The 20,628-nt window shown below is 59.8% G+C and overlaps 2 protein-coding genes and 1 pseudogene across 3 annotated transcripts; all 3 read left to right on the forward strand.

The window, feature by feature from the left end:
* Positions 1-47: 47 nt before the first annotated feature.
* On the forward strand, positions 48-6,625 carry MED22 (mediator complex subunit 22). Of its 2 annotated transcripts, none has more exons than XM_039858860.1 (6): positions 48-157; positions 595-769; positions 2,098-2,178; positions 3,205-3,413; positions 5,804-5,987; positions 6,092-6,625. In XM_039858860.1, the coding sequence occupies exons 2-6, from the start codon at positions 647-649 to the stop codon at positions 6,095-6,097; spliced, it is 603 nt and encodes a 200-aa protein (XP_039714794.1). In that variant the 5' UTR covers positions 48-157; positions 595-646; the 3' UTR covers positions 6,098-6,625. The 2 variants fall into 2 exon arrangements, with proteins under 2 accessions (XP_039714794.1, XP_039714793.1); XM_039858859.1 differs by having other exon boundaries at positions 49-157; positions 5,804-6,022; positions 6,127-6,625.
* A 2,627-nt stretch (positions 6,626-9,252) lies between these two features.
* Positions 9,253-14,123, forward strand: SURF6 (surfeit 6). The gene is made up of 5 exons (XM_039858820.1): positions 9,253-9,481; positions 10,545-10,748; positions 11,348-11,436; positions 12,503-12,712; positions 12,797-14,123. Exons 1-5 carry the CDS (start codon positions 9,388-9,390, stop codon positions 13,274-13,276), a joined length of 1,077 nt encoding a protein of 358 aa, XP_039714754.1. The 5' UTR covers positions 9,253-9,387; the 3' UTR covers positions 13,277-14,123.
* Positions 14,124-17,388: 3,265 nt separating this feature from the next.
* LOC120599856 (uncharacterized) lies at positions 17,389-17,506 on the forward strand (annotated as a pseudogene).
* Positions 17,507-20,628: the final 3,122 nt, after the last annotated feature.

Genomic DNA, 20,628 nt, shown 5'->3' on the forward strand with positions numbered 1-20,628 from the left:
GGGGCGTTGCCTAGAGCGCGAGGCGGGTCTGTGAGGCCGGAAGGGGCGTGGAGACCGTGGCCGGCCGGCGGGGAGCCGCTCCTTCCCCGGGACTCCGTACGCCACCCCCGATCCCGCCCGGGCCACGAGTCCGCCGGGCTCGGGCTGTGCCGAGCAGGTGTGGGCATCGGGACGGCGGGGCGGGTGGCCCTGTGATCGACCCCAGAATGGCTCAAAGGCCGCGAGTTGGGCCGTCGGGCCGCGCGGCGGGGCGCGGGGAGGGCGGGGGCCTCGGGAGGCGGCGCCGCAGGCGCCGCGTGGAGCGGGAAGAGTCGCAAGGACCTGTCGGGTGCAGGAGTGGGGCGGGTGGGGACCTGCGGGCCTCTCGCGGACGTCCGTGGGCCTGGCCTGGGAGGAATCGGGGCTTGCGGGCTCTAGGATGAGCTCGCCCGCGGAGAGGGCGTGAGACCCCCGCGGCGCACCTGTGCGCGAATGGCTCGGACGAGTTCGCTCGGCCGAGAGGGAATCCCTGCAGATCTGCGCGTTCTGCCGAGGTGGGGCACGGAGGGTGGGCGGCTGGCCCGGACTCGGCTCACACCAGGCTCCGCGCCGCAGGTGCTGACCGTTAGCCCCAGGCCGCCGCCCACTGCCTGCCAGAGGCCCCGCCATGGCCCAGCAGAGAGCCCTGCCGCAGAGCAAGGAGACGCTGCTGCAGTCTTACAACAAGCGGCTCAAGGATGATGTCAAGTCCATCATGGACAACTTCGCCGAGATCATCAAGACCACCAAGGTGGGTGGGGCCGGCAGGTCCCCTGCCCGTCCAGGGACCAAGGGAAGGGGCGGCGCGTAGAGTGCCGACTGTATGAACTGAGTGACTGCCCTGCTCTGGTCAACAGTGTGACGAGTGCTGTGTGCCAGGTGGTGGCGATACCGCAGCAGGGAACACCCAGGCGAGGCCCTTGTTTCCCTGGGGAGAACATTTTGGAGAGCAGCAGAGGGGTCGATGAAAGAAACCGGCTAATTGCAGGTCCTGGTGAGGCCGCTGGAGGGCACTCTAGTCAAATCGCCAGGTTCAACATCACGCACCACTTACTAGCCATGGGTTTGGATGGGGACTCGCTGGCTCGGCGCCTCGGTTTCCCCTGCATCAGAGGGGCCTTGCGCTGATTGGATGAGTCTCTCTGTGTAAAGTGGTTACCGCGGGGCCTGACGGGGACCCGGACATCATAGCTATTGCGAGTGAGTGCGGTCAGGGAGAGGAGCTGGGGAAGGCCCCACAGGTGGGCAGGACAGTCAGCGCTGGGGTCGCGGGGCCTGGAGATTCGCAGGACCACTGCAGACGCGGAAGGCTTGTTTGAGCAGGAAGGATGATGATGACAGCTGGCATCCGATTAGCTTTCACTACACATCGGGCGGTGCTGGGAGGGCTATTTGTGTCCTGTCCCATTTAACCTTCACAAGACCCTGTGAAGCAGGTACCACCGTCCTCTCCATTTTCAGAGGAAACCGAGGCTCACCAGATTTAGTAACTTGCCCAAGATCATTCTGCTAATAACTGGCAGAGCCAGGATTTGAACCCAGGAAGCCTGGCCCTGACCCCAGCCTGTGCAAGGCCCTTGGGGAAGCCCTGTCCAGGTGGATTAATAGCCTGGACCTCAGACAAGGAAGGTCAGGAAGGACTACTGCATTTACTACCCGAGACACACCTGGCATGCTCTCTGGTCTTTCTCACCTGTAAACTGGGCTGTCCAGGTTTCTGAGAATCTTGTGAGATAACGATGGTCAAGGGCTTAACACGGTGCCTGGCACCCAGGAAGTGCTCAGTAAATAGTCACTTAACACATCATCCTTTTACTCATCCACTCAGTTTTCTGAGCGCCCAAGGTAGTGACACTCCACACCCCAAAGAGACTGGACCAAGGCTTTCGTGCACCTGGCCCAGGAGTAAGTAGGCGTCCATCTATCCTGACAAAGCAGAACGAGGGAGGGAAGCTGACTGTTGTCTGAGGTCTGGGTAGCAGCACCCACCGTAGAAAGACAGGCGGGGTGCGGGGGTGGGTGTGCTGCTACCTGTGGGCCGGGCACCTGCTGATGCCAGGCTTTCTTGTTTACTCTCAGATTGAGGATGAGACACAGGTGTCCAGAGCCACTCAGGGTGAGCAGGACAATTACGAGATGCACGTGCGAGCCGCCAACATCGTGAGTCACCAGGTGGAGGGCCCGGCCCGGGCTCCAGCGCCTTGGGGTTCCCACTGGGGTTTTCTGGGTGGTGGGCAAACCGCTTCTCAGGAGACTCTCCTCAAGAGGAGGGCTGTTCATGGCAGCGTGTGAGGGGTGGGCAGATAGCTGGCCACATCCGTCCTGTAGAGCAGTGGTCCCCCACCTTTTTGGCACCAAGGACCGGCGTTTCCATGAGAATCTAACGCCTGACGATCTGAGGCGGAGCTGAGGCGGTGATGCTGGCTCTGGGGAGCGGCTGCAGATGCAGATGGAGCTTTGCCGCCTGCCCGCCGCTCACCCCCTGCTGTGCAGCCGGGTTCCTGGCAGGCTTTGGACCGGTGGCTGTCTGTTCCCCGGGGAGTTAGGTCCCCTGCTGTAGAGTGCTATGCAGTGCTTGGAAAGAGGTCGGCCCTTTCTTGCTGATGAGAAAGTTCTCCAAGATGCATCACGAAGGCAAAAGCAAATTGCTGAATGAAATGGGATGTTGGTCCCTTCTGATATCACAGAACAAGCACATCTCCCCAGTGTTTCCAGAGGTGTGTGTCTGTGGACGAACACCCATAGGAGAAGGTCCCAGAGGGACCTGCCCAGCTGGCAGGCACGCCGCCCCCAAGGAAGGGCAGGGCAGGTTAACGGAATGGTGGCTTTCTCCCTGGGCTTGGAGGTTTCGAGAAGCAGAATGTGTGGTTGCACAATTTGTGTGATTGGAGGTCCGTGGCAGCGGGTCAGAAGCCAGGGGCCAAGAGAGGGTAGGGACAGGGGAGCCGATGGCACCTGCCATCTCCGGGGGCTGCCGCGGAAGCGTCTCATGCAGGTGAAGAGGGTGCCGGGGACCCTGTCCTCTGGTAACTGGCCTTCTAGCTCTGTCTCTTATGTCTGACAGTGACCCTGTGAAGCTGCACTTTGCAGATGAGGAAACTGAGGGCTTTGCTTGGCTGGCATCAGGCACATGGAGGCAGGGCTCTGTCACGCTCTCACCTGCCTGTCCCGTTCTGACTGCCACAGGTCCGAGCCGGAGAGTCCCTGATGAAGCTGGTGTCCGACCTCAAGCAGTTCCTCATCCTCAACGACTTCCCGTCGGTGAACGAGGCCATCGACCAGCGCAACCAGCAGCTCCGTGCCCTGCAGGAGGAATGCGACCGGAAGCTCATCGCCCTGCGAGACGAGGTCTCCATCGACCTCTACGAGCTGGAGGAGGAGTATTACTCGTCCAGGTACAAATAGGGCCGGCCCTGCGGACCTGGGCCCGCCAGCAGGCGCGGCGCGGCTGGCCCCGCAGCCGCGAAGGCCCCGTGTTTCCAGACCCTGCCTGGTCTCGGCAGCGGAGCCCGGCGCCCGGTGTCCGAGCAGAGCTCACGGTCAGAGCGTTTGATCGGCAGACAATGTACACCGTGCACCGGGCCGGGCAGTCGAGGTGAAAACCACAGGACTTCACGGGGTGGGGTCCTCGCCTGGAGGAGGGAGGCCCGAGCCAGCGTTCCTGCCTGGGGTCCCGACCGCCTCTTTTTGAACCTGTCTGCTCCCTTTAGCTTTTTAGTCAATATTTAAACAAGGCTGGACTAGCTCCTCTTGGCGGCCCAGGACACCAGGGATGCCCAGGGAGGCCGTTCCCTGTGGGCATCACCGAACCCCACAGCGGGGAGGGGGCCTGGGGAGCAAGAGAGACAGCCTAAGCAGAGATGGCCTTGGAAGCCAGGCCCGGGTAGGGGGCCCCTGCTTCCCCGTCAGCTCAGCCCATCCACGGAGCCAGAGCCCTCCTGCATGGCAGGCCCTGGCCAGGCCCGGGGCCACAGCAATGGGCAAGACTCGTCAGCCCGGCCCTCGTGGGGCCTCTGCGGTCGTTTGAGCTACAGGGACCCGAGAAACCCGAGTGTAATTCACATGGGGAAACTGAGGCCGGAGGCTGGGAGGCCTCACCCCTCCATCCCCGTTAGCTTGGGAAACCAAGAGTCGGTCCAGCAGACAAGGAGGTCGCACCCCCTTCTGCCCTCGCCTGGACAAACCTGTCCTTCTTGTGTCCGGTGTAGGTTTTAAATCCTGAGGCCACAGATGCCCAGAGCCAGCATGGCCTGTGGTCTGGGGCTTGGTTTCCCGGCCTTAGATTCAGTGCCACCCCTCATGGTCCCTGCCCCTCTTGGCCTCTGTGGGAAGGGACAGTGTGTCACTGCCCAGTTGGAGCCATTCTGGACTTCCCCAGAGCATCCTGGGGCCCCCCGGTCCCTGATACCCATCAGCTCAGCAGACCTGTGGCGACACCTCCTAACACACCAGGCCGTAAGAAACGGGTCCTGAGTGGGGGTTTCAGACCCCTCTGGGGACGTGGCTCACAGCCCTGCTGGTTTTGCAGAATTCCTTCACATCCTCATGTTTGTCCCCGTCATGTCCAAGGGCCGGGCCTCTGGGCTAAGCGGCTACAGGACGGCAATTCAGCCCTGCCTCCTGAGGTCAAGGGCGGAGAGGAGGGGACCTGCCCAGAGTCACTCAGCAGGGCTGAGGGGCAACGCAGGGAGCCTGAGCTCCGGGCTTCCCACGCGCGTTCTGACCCGTCAGTCTCTGGGTCACCCAGAGGGGCTTTGGGCCATTGTCCCTGGTGCCTCAGGAGGCCGAGTTCCTCCCTCGTCCGTAGCGCCTGTAAGTGGCCAGGGCTCAGCTGAGTCAGGGCCTGTGGGCCGTGCGCTCGTCCTGCTCGTCCCCGCAGCGTGTGACTCAGCGTGCGCCCCATCCGAGTCCCCCGCGCTGAGCCCGCCCTCCACCCTCCGCGGCCCCTCGGCCCCTCGGCCCGTCTCCGCGCTTGCCCGCATGCTTTCCGCTTGTCACTTGCTCTTTCTCTGCCTCTCGCCCTCTGCTGTTCGGGGGCCGCTGCTCTGAGCCCAGGATGGTTTCTGAGACTAAGCACTGCCCGGAGCGAGGAGGGGAACAGGGAGGGAACGAGGAGCAAGGCAGGGTGCGGGACGTCGTGGGGGAGCCAGCGAGGAAGTGAGGGTCCGTCCCGCTGCAGAGCCCGCCTCGGAAACCTTCGCGAGCCGCGCTCCGCTCCCGCACCCCAAGTCCTCCAGCAGCCGTGTTAGACGCGGGGCCCTGAGGGGCCGGTTTGAGGTCGCACAGCTGGTGCAGTGGTACGGGGTGGGACACCAGGGGCAGACCCAGGAATGAGACAGGGTGCCTGCCTTCAGGGTCCTCGTAAAGCATGGGGACCACAGAGAGACCACGTGGAGCTGTGCACGCTGGGTGCCACTGCCGGTGACACCGGCAGCTCCCTGCAGGAGGAGAGTGAGCAGCTGGAGCCGGGGTGCGGGTGGCTGCAGGAGCAGGACAGCCACGTGACAGTCAGGACGACACGCAGTGGACGAGTGGAGGGAGCTGCCGAGGTCACACAGACCTGCATTGCTGGTCCTGGAAGGCTCCCCACGTTAGGATGCTGAAGGCCCCTGAAGCACGAGGGCCCCCCACGCACCTCGCGCTCAGCCAGGCCAGCCCAGCGGAGAGCGGGGAGGGGCGGCTTGGGGCGCGGCCCGTTTTCTTAACTCTGCTCTGTCTCGCTTTCCCCTCCGCCGGCTTCCACTCTGCCTGCTCCTGTCTCCCTGGGTTTCTGGTGGTGGAAAAGCTCCAGTCTTTGCGAAGCTAATGATCTGCCTCTGTGCGAAGCTTACTGGAGGCTGGACCTCGACACAGACGCCGCTGATGGCCGCTCGGCCCCTCTGCTGGCGTCCCCGGAGCCCAGCGCTGGCCCCCTGCAGGCTGCAGCCCCTGCCCACTCCCACGCCAGCGGCCCTGGCCCCACGGAGCACCCCTGAGCCTCCCGCGCCCCAGCCCAGGGCCTTAGGAACAAAATCCAGGGCTCCCTGAGCCTCCCGCGCCCCAGCCCAGGGCCTTAGGAACAAAATCCAGGGCTCCCTGAGCCTCCCGCGCCCCAGCCCAGGGCCTTAGGAACAAAATCCAGGGCCTCCTTCCGGCCGCCCAGCCTCCCTCCTCTCAGCCTTGGTTTCCACTTGGGGAGCCACTGTGGCCTCCTTGGGCACCTCCTCGGCACAGCCCACCCAGGGGTGTCGGGGGAAAGTAGCTCCCCCGGCCCTTGCCAGGGTGGCCCAGTCTTCCCGAGTCACGTCTGGTCGCTGCCTTCCCGGCCGGCTGGTGAGAGAGGTGTCTAGGGCGCTTCGCCCAGCCGAGGACCTCACAGCGGGGCAGGGCGGGCGCCCGATGTCCGGGGACATGACCTGAGCCTGCCGTTTAAAATGGGGGGTGCTCTGAGTGGGCGGTGCTAGCCCTTCAGCCAGGCACCCCGTGCATGGCCACCACGCCGCGTCGCCCCGAGGGGCGCTGCAGGGCTGGGGTGCCGCTGGTCGCGCACAGGCCGGCAGGGCGTCCGTGTACACGTTCCGGCTGTTTTTCTGCAGCGAGACTGTCAAATAAAAACAGAGCCGCCCTTGGCGTTGGCTGGTTCTTTCTCGCTCGGACCTGATTGGGCCGGGATCACCGGTGATCTCCCAGCGGCTGTGGGAGTCACAGCTCCTGGACAGCCTGGGGTTCCAGGTCAGCCTCCTCCCATGGGGGCTCTGGGCAAGTGGGGACTCGGTCAGTCTGGGGTCATGGTTGTGTTCCCGTCGCCTAGGACTGCCCGGGACCTGGTCCTTTGCTATTTGGTGAATGAAAAACCGCCCTTCCTGTGCACCTGTACATCTGGTCCGTTCTAGTTGTCACCGCACCCCAAGTCGGTGCTTTTGTCACATGCATTTCAGGGAGCAGTGGCACGTGTCGGGAAGGGGTTGAAGCGTTGTACCCACGGCCGCGGAGCTGGGAAGCGAAGTGGCAGACATCGGGACTCAATCTAGATGGAACAGTAGGCCAGCGCCACTGCCGGGGTTCCCTGAGAAAGTGGGGACACTCACAGCAGAAGAGCCGGGGCTTCGACCCTCCCCCGTAACACCAGTGTGCTTTATCTCCTCATGAGGGTCACCATCGTCCCGGTGTATGGAGGTGACAGCCCACAATCCAGCCTCAGACAGGGAGGGACGCAAGCTGACACCCATCTTAGGTCCCAGAGACCCCCAGGGCCACGCAGAGGCACCAGAGAGGTGGCTGCCTGGGCCCCAGCCCTGGCTCCTGCCCTGGCGTCTGGGGCGGGCTGGGGACGTTTTCCCTATTGATGGGATGGGTGGCCATCCCTTCCTGAAACAGTTTAATTCCAGAAGTGACTTGACCACTAAGGACAGCGGAAGCACGTGTGGGGGAGGCGAGTGCCGCGCGGAGTGGTGGGGTCTGGGTTGTCTTTCTAAACACCTGAGAAATGAGCACCCGCCTCATCACTTCCACCCTCCCGGGCTAGTGCCACTGTCCTCGCTGGGAAACGAAGCTGTTTCTTTTAAAGTAAAGCAGCTCCCTGCCGCCTCGTCCTCCGCAGCCTGCACCCCTGGCGGCAGGGCCCGGGGACACGGGCTCTCGGCTCGGGAGTCTCACCGGCTGCCTCGTGCGGCGGCTTCACACCTGGCCACACTGCACCTGTCAAGATCCCCAGGGGCCTCCGCGCGTGGCTAAACCCTGGTCTTTATTGCCTTTTGATCCCAAGCTTTTCGCTGGGAGGATGTTCAAACCCCTGGAGACGTTACACAGGTGGCACATAGGACAGCGTGCAGCCCCTGTCCTGCAGTTTGTTCTTGCGCCTATAAATTCATCTGAACGTCAGCTGCAGACCATGTGACACTCCTAAATACTTGTGGCCCCCGCTAAGAAAAGCAACACTCTTCGTGGCACAATGCCAGCGTCGCCCCCCAAATGAGTCCCATGATATCAGCTAGTGTAACGTTTTAACTTCCCCAAATGTCTTTTTACACCTGCTTTTACTTTTGCATCGCGCTTAGTTATCATTTCCAATGGTGTTTTAAAATCTAGAACAGGATCAGGATGGTCAGAATAGGTCGAGTAGAGTCTCGGATACGTTTGAAGGAAGAGCCAACAGGATTCGCTCAAGATTAGATGTGGGGACTGAGTCAGGGTGGCCTCAGGGTGTCCTCACAGGGCCGGGAGCAGAGCCACCCTGACAGGCGGGAAGGCGGGACAGGAGGTGGGATACTCGCTCTGTACGCAGCAGGTGCAGATGCGCGTTGGGTGCTCAGATGTGGGTCTGGCGTTCAGGGGAGTCCTCACAGTCAAGCCACGAACCCCAAAGGGACCACTGAGCAGGGGGAGTCGGCGGAAAGGAAGTGGTTTGGAGACCCAGAGAAGCCGGGCGGAGGAGGCAGGCCTGCTGTCTGGGGTCCCCAAAGCCACGTGCAGACAGGGTTTGGGGAGAAAGGGAGGATGGGCTGTTCGAACCTCGACACCTCGGCACAGAAAGGTCACTTAACATTAGGAGGGCCCATAATCAAGATCTACATGCAGAACGCAACTGTTTTCCCTCCCTGGCGTGGGGCATCTCTGGTGACATCTACTGCCCCGCCCAGTGAAGACCTCAGCAAAGCCTCCAAGGCCGCCCTGGGGATGGAGACGCAGGTCAGCTCCCCCTACACTTGTGGCGTGGGCTGGAGTCCTACTGCAAGAGGACCCATCCCTGTCACTTGTCGTGTCCCAGTCCCTGATGGTCAAAACCGACGGTTCCAGAAAGGCCACGTGCCTGGTGTAATGAGCGTGCTGCCGAGATCACACAGCGGATCGTGACTGCACAGCGCGGGAAGACGTCATCCTCGCCCACAGACATCACCTCCCGGCAGAGGGCAGGGGAGAAAGGTAAATTCTTAATGCTTCAAACGGATCCTATTAGCAGCCTTTTCAAAGGGCCTTTCGACGTCCTCACCGCTTGGAGCCCCGGGGCTCGCCCGCTTCCGCTTGGGGTCTGCGCCCCGGAAGCACCGAATTCCTGCTGGCCTAATCCTGTCGCCCCTAGTCATTGAGAGCCTCGTGTGTACGGGGCACTGTGGGTCATCAGCGCCGCCCCAGCCTCCAGCCGGGGGTCGGGGGCCCCACAGGCCGCACGCACCGACCCCCGCGGCCGCCCGCGGCCCACAATGCCTCGCGCCCGCCCCGCCCCGCGCCCCGCCCCCGGCGGGTGGAGCCTGGCGCGGCGCATGCGCACGTGGTGCTTCCGGCAAGCGCGGCTCGGGGACCTGGGGTGTGCGCGCGCCTCGCTCCTGCGCCCCGGCCGCCTCCCCCAGCAGGACCCCGAGTGGGCCCCGGCCGCCCCCCGGGCCTCCGGCCATGGCCTCTCTGCTCGCCAAGGACGCCTACCTGCAGGGCCTGGCCAGGAGGATCTGCGCCCAGCCCAGCCCGGAGCCGCAGAGGCGCAAGTCGGGTAAAGCGCAGCCCGGGGCCCGTACTGGGGGGGCTTCGGAAGGGGGCGCCCCCATTGCCTGCCGCTGCGGAGCCTGTGTCTCCCCGATACCGCATCCCGAAGAGCCTCGGGTGGACGCGTGAGACAAGCACGCAAAATACTAGGAAGAAATATGTGATGTTTAAAGCCACCGGTGTTTCCCTGCTTGTCGGGGACATCAGCCTGGGGGTCCGAGGGCTTCCACGCCATCCGCCCAGCGGGCAGGAAGTACAGCCGGGGTTCGGAGGAAGTGACCTTGTGGGATGCGCATTGTGTAGACGAGGAAGGCAGAAGATGGCTCCCGCGGCGCGGGTTGACCTGGCAGGGGTGACAGGCTACCTGCGGGAAGTGGGTGCACCGCAGGCGAAACAGGCTCACTGGCCTGCGGGGAGCTGGGTCGTCAGCATGCCTGAGCCAGGAGGGGGGGAGAGCAGCGGGTTGGCACGGACCTGGCAGAGGAAAAGCGACTCTATACAAGGAAAACGCGCTCGTTAGAGGAGGTTAGAAAAAGTGAGTTTTCTCATCGATCAGTTACAATTTAGGGCTGTGTATTTCTAGTCATTTTTCTATGAGTAATAATTTGTTTATTAAAGTAATTCGTACCATATTTTCCATTTAAAATGTAAACGTTTTCTCCGGTTCTTAAAATGAAAGCTTGTGTCATTAATTTTGATGGCTACATAGCGGGTCATATAGCGGTGCCAGAATTTGTCCCCGTAGATGGAGATTCAGGTTTTCCTAGTTGTTTTTTTTCCAACAGCGTCGTGGTGAACATTCCGAGGCCAAATCTTTGTGCGTATTCGGGATGAATTCTCACAGCCGACGGCTGGGTCAAGCGTGTGGCTGTTTCTCAGGGTTTTGACGTGCGTGGCCAGTCTGCTTTCCCTGGGCAGTTTGTGGTTCTGAGCTCTGTGGATACGGGTCTCCAGACCCTCCATTCGAATTCGCTTTCCTTCAGCATCCCTCTGGGATCAAAGCCTTTACAAGGTCTGTTGAATGGGTCACAGAAATTGGGACAATAGCTCTTTCTCATTTTGTATTTCAGCTGGCAAAACTCAAGGCTCAGAAACTGCCAGACCCCCCAAAAAGAAGAGGAAGAGACCACAGAAGAAATCCCGTGAGCGGGAGGAGAAGGCTGCGGAGCCCAGGGCCCAGACCCTGGGGGAGAAGTCTCTGGCAGCTTCCAGAGCCGGAAAGCCAGCCGCAGCGAAGGACGAGGAGGCCTCCGGCTCCACGGGGGGCCCCACAGGTGTGGAGCTCTGGGATGCTGGGCAGGGCCGGCGGGGATCCATGCAAACGTGGTCCTCTCTGGTCGTAAGAAAACATACCGCTAGGCACGGTGGGATAATGGGAGATGTCCCAAAGGGTGAGCTTCAGGGGGCAGGTCACAGGGGCGCTGTGGGTGGCTGGGATCCCAGGAAGTGCACGGCGGTTCCAGGCCGGGTGGTGACAGGGATCTGGCAAGGGGCAAGGCTGTGAGGACCTAGAGCAGCTTGGCTTGGAGGGCGTCACTGCCCTCAAGCTTCTGAGAGGGAGTCGTGAGAGCTGACTTGTTCAGGGGGACCACGGGCAGTGAAGCTGAAGAGGGAAGCTGGTGCGGCTTGACCTGTCCGAGCGCTTTCTCATGACGCACAAGGACGCGAGGATGTCCTGTGCTGGAGGGTGTCCTGGGGACCAATCCGGGTTGAAGGGGCGGAGTGGCATTTATTGGAACTGCTGTGGAGATCCACCCATGGCCACCAGGGGGAGGGCAGTGCAGGAGACTCAGGCCTTGAAGCTGGGCCTGGGGAGGGGACGGTAAGGTGGGGGAGGCAGCCCCCTTCCAGTCCTCCGACTCCTTCCTTGCAGGTGGGCTGGCCACAGAGCCCGACTCCCTCTTTGCCCTGGACGTGCTGCGGCAGCGCCTGCACGAGAAGATCCAGGAGGCCCGGGGCCAGGTAGGTGGGGGCGACCTCGGGGTGCCGGAGCGCCGTTTGCTGCGGTGGTTGTCCCACTCTGCCGGCCATCGTGGGCCTGGCCAGCGTTTCTGTGAGATGGGCAGACGGGAGGGGCCTGGGCCACTGCTCCTGCCCCAGTGGGTCCTGCCAGCGCCCGGCAGCTCTGTCCTGTGAGAGAGCAGGTGTCGTTCTCATCTTGGGAGCCTCATCCCAGAGTCGCCCACCCTTTGCTGGCCTAGGAGAGGCTCAGCCTCCTTCCTCTGGGAAGCCACCTTTGTTGAACAGCACACCGGGTGACACTTCTGTCCATCTCAGTGTCACGACAGCCCTGTGGAGTAAGGGCCTGGGATGAGGTGACCCGCCTGACATGACAGCCACAGCATACGCTGACACCTGAGTCGGCCTCCGCTTGTTCTGCTGAATGGCGTTGGCCCCCCTCCAACCCGGCCACCACCGCCCTTTCCCTGGGGATTTCCACCAGGCCTCTTGCTGTGTGGGGACAGCCCCCCCGCATCCTGCAGCAGTCTGGGCGGGCCCCGGCGGCCGGTTCCTAAGGGGTAACCCAGGCTTGGGCCCGCTTTCCCGGAGTGCAGATCTAGGGCAGGCTGGCCTGGGCCCTCCGCTTGGCCCCGGGTGAGGAAGGCTGTTAGTGAAGCAGACTTGGTCACTGTCACCACATCATAGTGCCGCGCTCTGCACAAGCACTGAGTGGTTCGACCAACGCCCAGTTCTGGGTGGTGGCCTTGCCTAAGCCACCTGCCCCTGGAGTCTAAAGTGGGGGACAGCGTCCCCTGGAGTGGCTCATGGGGGAGATTTAGTGAAACCGTGTTTGCGGAGTGCCCTGACATATGCTCGGTGCCTGTGCACCAGAAACGTGGTTCTGACTTGAGGGTCCGCTAGTCCCTTCGGGGTCGCTCGCATTTTGTGGTAGGTCATGTCCGAGTGGAACGCTGAACCCAGTGGGGCCCCTGTCCTGCGCAGGGGCGTCCTCTCGTGCCTTCCGGCCCTGAGCCCACGTGCTGGGCGCCCCAGGGCCTCGGGACTGAACCCCGCTTTCTGCCCCCAGGGCGGCACCGAGGAGCTGTCTCCCGCCGCCTTGGAGAAAAGGCGGCGGCGGAAGCAGGAGCGGGACCGGAGGAAGAGGAAGCGGAAGGAGCTGAGAGCCAAGGAGAAGGCGGCCAAGGCCGCGGAGGCCACGCCGCCGCCGCCCCCGCCGCCGCCGTCCAAGGCACCCGGCCCCGACGCGGGGCCACAGCCGGGGCTGCTCTTCAACAAGGTGGGGCGGGGCCGGCGCCGGGGGCGGGCCCGGGGGCGGGGCTGGCGCGAGCGCGTGCGCGGTGCTGACGGCCACCTCCCCCAGGTGGAGGTGAGCGCCGAGCCGCCGGCCAGCCGCGCGCAGCGCCGCAGGGAGAAGCGGCAGAAGCTCAAGGGGAACCTGACGCCGCTGACGGGCAGGAACTACCGGCAGCTGCTGGAGCGGCTGCAGGCGCGGCAGAGCCGGCTGGAGCAGCTGCGGGAGCGGGACGCGGGGCAGGCCCGGGAGCTGGAGGCCAAGATGCGGTGGACCGACGCGCTGTACAAGGCCGAGGGCGTGAAGGTCCGCGACGACCAGCACCTGCTGCAGGCGGCCCTGCAGCGCAAGGAGAAGCGGCGCGCGCAGCGGCAGCGCCGGTGGGAGAAGCGCACGGCCCACGTGGTGGACAAGATGCAGCGGCGGCAGGACCAGCGGCGCCAGAACCTGCGCAGGAAGAAGGTGGCGAAGGCCGAGCGGCGCCGGGAGAAGGCCCGCAGGAAGGGCCGGATCCTGCCCCAGGACCTGCAGCGGGCCGGCCTGGCGTGAGGGCCGCGGCCGGGTGGCCGCACCGCTCCCCGGCCCCTGGCTGCACGTCCACGGGAGGCCAGAGGGGAGCCTCCAAGGCGTGTGACGCCGGGCACCCCACGGTCTATGCGCTCAGGCTCCCCCGGGTGCGGGGCGCGCCATCACACGCGGGCTCGTTGAGGGGGCGTGGGTCACCCGTGCAAAGGAGAATGTTGAGAAGAGGCCCACGTCCTTCAGTCCCCAGAGGGTGAACCAGACCTGGGCTCCAGCCTTGCGAGTCCACAAGCTCCCGGGGAGTTTGCAAGTGACAGACGGGCGAGGGCGGGGCAGTGTGGAGGGCGTGGGGACCTGGCCCCTTCCTCCCCTCCCATGTTCACAGCAGCAGGAAGGGAGCGACCTTGGTGACTGACGCTGTCCGAAACTCACTCAGAAGGGACGAAAATCCAGCCTCTGTAGCTGCAGCCGAAGGTGGAGCTGACAGGCTCGGGTCGCCGGGAGGTGTTGCCAACCTCAGGCGTCATTAGGATCTAGGGATCCTAAGTTTATTTGTAAGAGGAGTGAAAATTAAGATCGGAGTGAGACATACACACTAACAATTCTAAGGTGACCACTGAAGGTAGAAACTGTACATACTAAACTAAGAGGAAGAGAAAAGTGGCCTGGGTGGGGTCGGATCAACCCAGGAGGCAGGAGAGAAAGCAAAACTATGACCAGCGGGGGAGAAGGGAAGATGAGTGAGGTGGCAGGATGGGGCCCGAGCCTACAGGCGACCGAAATGAATGCAAGGTGATAAAACTTACGGTATGTGGATTATATTTCAATAAAGCTGTTAATAAAACTCTTGAGTAAACTCCAGTTAAGAAACAAATTGTGACCACAAGGAAGTTGGCGTGGCTGCGTTATCCGACTTGTAGATATGGAAGGTTTGATGACGTTTGCGAGCTTGATCTCACGGACGCAATGTGTGTCTGAAACAGCATACGCATTTCTAGCACAGAAGGGTGATAAAAACCAACCACCTGCTCCTCCATAAAACAAGTCTGACATCTCGAGAGATCGGCATCATACAAAGTACATTATCTGGCCATAGCACGATTTAAAATTTAAGAGGTAATCGTTAAAATGTTACATTTGGAAGTTGAACAGCACAATTCTAAATTACTTACGAGTCAGAACAATTCTTAATGGATGTTACAGAGTATTTAGGACTGAAAGATAATGAAAATGCTGTGGATTAAAATTTGTGGGACACAGCTAAAGTGGTGCGGAAAGCATTTTACAGCCTTCCCGGCTGCGTGCGTGCGTGCGTGCGTATTCTTGGATATACGGTAGGAAGGGGCCGAATCGTGTAGCACGGTTTCCTACCGTCTGGTTGACCTGCAGCTCTGTCCTAGCATTCTGTTGTCCCACCACCCTGCCCCCAGCAATTTCTCCCAAATTATTTTCTGTCAGGACAGTTGAGAGCGTAACCTGTGAAAATGGCAGAGGAGCCTCTCGACAGGCCCGGTGGGTGTTCACCCACTCACGTGTCAGCTTGGGCATTGCCCTAAAGACTCGGCCAGGAAACACCCCTCCAGCTCGAGTGCTGCTGTGGCCCCCGCTTTGTCGTAGCTGGTGTGCAGGGAGAGCAGACAAGCATTTGGGTGCATTTACCCAGAACTTAAAGGAGCCACCCCACCCTGCAGTCCTTGAGTTTCTCAGGCCTTCCCATTTTACGGTGTTCAGCTGGCCTCAAAATTCTGCCTTCAAAAGACATTTGTCTTGGGACCACATCTCGAGATAAGGTGATCCGTAGGTGTGTGCCAATATGTCCAGGGTCCCGTTCCTTCACACTAACTGGATTGCTAATACCCTCAGCTAAAATCCGGCCGGATTATAAATCCCAGGTTTTTCCTGTACCAGTCATGACAGGTCGTGTTACGTTGCATTACATGAGTACCTTTTAATAAAAGTAAAAGACTGATCACTAGGTGACTCAGCTAATAAAAACAGAACTTCAACTGGGTGATGAACGTTTACCGAGAACCTACACACGACGACGAGAGAAAAAGTTCCTGCCAAGATCAGGAAGAAGGGCAGAATGTTTCCCATCACTGCTTTTCAACACCGCACTAGAAGTCCTAGGACATGTAATAAGACAAGAAAAATAAGGGGCATCCAGATTGGGAAGGAAGAAATCAAACCGCAGTTGATGTGATCTATGTCGGAAATCCAAAAGAAGGGGCAAAAAGAAAAAAGGCAATTATATATGGGAATCCACCCCGCCGAAGTTGCGCTGGGGCTGGGGCGAGCAGGGCATCATACTGGGAACATTCCTACAGCTTCTTTTTCTCTCGGGACAGCTGGGGAAATGCCCGTTGCCCTGAAATACCAACTTTTCCCTCTCACAGTGACGCTGTCAAATATCCGTGCCAGGAAATGCCTCATTCATGAATCAGCTTCAGAATAGGAATTAGCATGGGACCTACGCAACGATTACCACAGTAAAAAGAAGAACAAGTCAAAACGTGGCGAATGAACCCATGCCGAAATATTTTTTTTTGCCAGCCACAGAACAGATGGAACTTTTTCAAATATGTCTCCATGCATTAAAAAAAAGAAGCCATCACCTCTCTACTACAAAATCCAAAGCAGAAAAACAAGCTTACAGAGGAGGTAGTCGACAGAAGGACTGAAAATGTAAGTTAGACATCGAGAGCAGAAGGACGAGAAATCACAACATTAGAAGCAGCATATGAAAGAATAAACTGCTAAAAATCATTATGGGACAAAGAAAAAAACACACAAAAACAAGGAAATGGAATAAGACTTTAAAACATTTAGAGAGGATAGCTACGAAAGAAAGACAAACAAGACATACACAATTCAAGTCCCCAAAGAAGAAAACAGAAATTTAGGAATAGAAAAAAAAAAAAATACTTAAAAACAAAATCCAAGAAACCTTGGTAGGAATTAAATACACGACTCTCCAGAATGAATATCCACAGTCCCAGGAGAAAATTCACCCCGAATGTCCCACACATATCTATCCTGGTGAGGTGTGCTGGGCTTCACAATCAGAAGTAATCCTTAGACAGCTATGCGAAAATTCCAAATTATGTGTAAGGGACAAAAATCTGGCATCGTGCTTCCGCATAGTAATGTCCAACCTCAGAAGCGACTGGGGATGCCGCCACCAAGGCTCCGGCAAAAGCGAGTGTGCCCGAGAACGTTCCACGGAGCCAAACTCTCATTCGAGTTTAAGACAACAAACCGGTCATTCTGAACACACAACTCAGGAATATCGATCCCACGAACCCTTCTTGAAGAAGCCACTCGAGGACAAGCCTCAGCAGCCACATGTTAAGTGGGCAAAGGATAACCAAAAGATTAGTGTTAACGGGACCCTACTTAAGCACAGGACCAAGTCAGACATGAGGCCAAGACCATCGTTCCAGAAGGTCAACAGAATAATATAATTCTCACAACTGGGAGAGCAAATGGGAGATGTTAAAACAAGGGATTTCTTCATCTTTATAGATAGGAATAAATGGTATCGTATAAAAACGGAAAGCCAAGTAACAGAGGCATACGTTTATTCACAGTAAATATGTAGCAGCATAATAAAGTCAATAAATAAGGGAAGAAAGGGAAAGTAGAGAGGGGGAAATTATTCTGATCGTAACTCCCAACGAGTTAATATATATGTTGCTTAAGTAAATAGGAGATGAAATGTACTCCGTGAAATTGTGGCTATAAACATTTTCCACTGGATTAAAATCCAAATCTTTCAAGTTATCAAAAACAAACAAAACAAAACAAAACACAAAAAACCCCCACGCAGTAAAAGGCCTTTCAAAGCTGTGAAAACAAGAAAAACACCCAAATAACTTCACCGAACTGAGAGTAAACATATCGTAGCTAGAACTGAAAATCTGTTCAACTTCCTTATTAAAGAAAGTTTCAAACTGGATCACAAAGCAAGACTGAACTCAGGAATGAATGTAAGAAACACACTTTAAGAGGATGTGATACAGACAGGCTCACAATCGAAAGGTTCACAAAGACACTGGATGAATGCAAACAAAAGCACCAAGGATATGATCTTGACACCTGTCACCACTGATGTGTAGGGAGAAAAACACTAAGAAAGAATCTACGGCCACGCCACCCTGAACAAGCCTGATCCGTCCGATCTCAGAAGCTAAGCAGGGTCGGGCCTGGTTAGTACCTGGATGGGAGACCACCTAGGAAGACCAGGTGATGTAGGCGTAAAAAATAAATAAGGGATTGTAAGCTGACAAGGTCCTCCCGATCCGTGAGGTCAACCAAGAGTTGCTTTGCCTAAAAAAAGAAAAACAAAAAACACCATCCTATTAATCTCTCACTCTGAGTTAACAGCACAATTTCCTTTGCTGTAAAATGACCCCCTGCCCACGCTGCATGGGACTCCATTAAAGGGGACCTACCAAGTGTCACTTGGCTCCTTCGCGTCCTGGGACTCCTGCTAACTACCTCACGTCTATTCCTTTCTGGCCCTTGTCGCTCTAATCTTGCGTCTTCCAGGGTTCTCCCTCCCCACATAAAGATGATGGTCGTGCAAGGCTTCCAGCGGCTTCCACTGACCCAGTCAACCCCTTACCTCTGCCTCTGGGGCCCTTAGAACAAACTTCGTGCAGAGATCTTGGTTCCCACCGGCAGGGACTGCGGCCCGAGCTCAGCTCTGAAGAAGTTACAGCAGACAGATCTTCGTCCCCAAACGTCCCCTTGAGAATAACGGAATAAAGTCTCTAAGCGGGGGTAATACAGGGAGGAGGCAGCAGAGCTACAGATGGATCCCGAGGGGAGGCCACGCTCTGTGTGGGGAGGTTAGTCCTTCTCTGATAAATGTTCCTTTGCCTTTAACTCGGCCTCGGTCTTGAATTCTTTCCCGCGGATCCAAGGACACTCTCTGGGCGGAGTGGAACTTGAGTCCCTACTCAGGGATTCCCCAAGTTACTCATCAAGGAGGCTCCAGACCTCCTCTCCCTGGGCACTGGCTCCCCCGGGGCAGCTGCCCGAGGCCCAGGGCCTTGCGCGCCCACCCAGCTCAGCGGCAGGGCAGGGTGTCCCTTCCGGCCCCCTCTTCCCGCCAGGCAGACCCCAGGCGGCCCGAGGCTCGAGGTCGCGATTCCGACCGGGAGACGTGACAGCCGGGCGCGGGGCAGATGCCGAGGGCCGGGAGAGGAAAACGGGGTCCCCAGGGCCCCCGGCTAGCGGGGCCTCCTCGGTAGACACCGGCGAGGCGGCGCGCCCGTTCCAGCCCCGTCTGCCGGGGCACAGCGCCCACACCCCACCCGCGCCCCGCGCGCGGACGCCGGCCTCACGGGCGCGGTCACACGTCCCCGCGTCCCCGAAGGCTCGCCCCAGACTACCTGACGCCCCCCTACCCCCGACCTCCGGTGCCCCCAGCGGAGTGGCGTCCCGGTCCCTGCCCCGGCGCCGACGCCCCACGGAGCTCGTCACCCCGAAGGGCGCGGACTCAGCGGAAGCCTTTGGGGCCCCGCGGGAGGTGGACACCTTGGGTTCGCCCCAGCCGAGGGCCCTTCGGCCCCCCGCGACTGTGCTCAGCGCCTGCTCCCTGCAGCCAGGGCTGCGCTGGGCCTGGGCCTCTGCCCCAGGAAGCTGGGGGGCGGCGGGCGGCCCCGGCAGAGGACCCTGTCCCCGCCCCCGGGAAAGGACATCCTCAGGGTGGGCGAAATCACCACGAGGGCCCGCTCCTCTCCGGCTGGTGCTCACCGAAAGCCTTTCTAGAGATTTCCTTATACTCTCCCGGGCACATCTGGGAAGTGCTACAGCGACCCCGTTCCTCCAGGTGGGGAAACTGAGGCACGGGGCGGGGGAGGCAGTCTCGAAGGCGGAGCCAGGTGCCTTGGTGCCTTGCTCAGTCCTTACTGCCCTGGCTCCATCCGCTCTCCTTTTCACCAGAATGTCCCTTCCCCTCTGCGGTGGGAGCCCAAGCCCGGGAGTCCAGGTCTTCGGGGGCTGACGCTCCGCCTCCCTCCAAGCCCCTCCCATCTCTGGCTGAGGACCCGGTCCCCTCTAGCAGGAAACCAACCAGGGTCGCATCGCTCTCTCCCACCCCGTGGTCCACTGGGACTCTGGTATCCTGGAGAAGAACACCCGCCCACCCGAGAACCCGCCCACCAGTACCCCGGAGTCTGCGGGGAGCATCCTTCCCCAGCCGGCCTCCTGCGGAACCAGGTGGACACCGCGTAGGCCTCAGGTGAAGGGCATCCCATCGCCAGCCCCCTCGTTCTCTTGATCTGCCACACCTGCCCCGCCATGCCGCCCTGGGGCCCGCCTCTGCTGGAGGACCCCTTCCGCCCGCCCTTTAACAGCAACTCGGGTCTGCGGAGCGCTCTTAAGTGCTTTTCCTGTTATTAGCTTAATCTTCCCCCAAACCCTGCCTTTAGAAGGGAGCCAAGGCACCGAGAGCGGACGTCGCCTGCACAGAGTAAGCGGGGGACCCAGGATTTGGACCCGAGAGGTCCGGTCCAGAGGCTGCTTTCTTAAGCACCCAAACCCAATTCTTGTCCAACCTCCTGGTTCCTAAAAAAGCTGCTTGAGTCTCTCCCCCTCTCCTTAAGCCCCCATCCCCCGCCCCCTTCTGCGTCCCAGAGGGCTGGGCTGGGCCTTGGGGCAGCTTCTACGTGAGGGCACCAAGTCCTGGAAAGGGTCTGAGATTTCACCCCACCTGCAAACTGACAGCCCGGCCTGTCGCTGTTTCCTAGATGCTGGCAGGAGGCGGGGTTCAGGGGTCAGAGACAAAGGACTTCTTACTGCATGGCGGAGGGACGCAGGCTTCGTGTTCCCATGAGGTCCCTGTGGCCTCCAAGTCCCGGCCTGGTGACAGATGGCTCAAATGTCCCGAGGACGTTGTCTTTCTTCTAGCCTCGTTCCTGGAACCCCAAGAGCCTTGCTTAGACCTCTGGTCTGACTGAGCTTCTGCGCATGAAACCCGCCGGGAGGCCGTATCGGCCCGGGGTGGAGATGTCATCTATCGACCCGTCAAACGGTTGCTTTCATCCTGCCGCCAGCATTTAGCCCTGTGGCCGAGTGGAGCAGGCCCTGGAAAAACGCGAGCGCAAGCGGCACAGAATCGCCTTCACCTGCCTCCCGCCTCCGGGTGCTGGCGGGCCCAGCACATTCCCAGGGGACCGATGCCCCGCCCCACGGCCGAGCCACCTTCCAATCCAGTCTTTCTTCTTTCCCCCTTGTCGCCTCCCCAGCATGCCCTCGCCTTCTGACCCGAAGCTGGGCGGTCAGACTGCGTGCATGGTGTGTGCGCCTGCGTGGATGCCCCGAGGGCGGGGATGGGGGGGTCTGCCAGGATCTTCGGGGCTCTCAATCCC

The sequence above is a fragment of the Pteropus medius genome, unplaced genomic scaffold (genome assembly GCF_902729225.1).
Source record: "Pteropus medius unplaced genomic scaffold, Ma_sr-lr_union100, whole genome shotgun sequence".
Lineage (NCBI taxonomy): Eukaryota > Metazoa > Chordata > Mammalia > Chiroptera > Pteropodidae > Pteropus > Pteropus medius.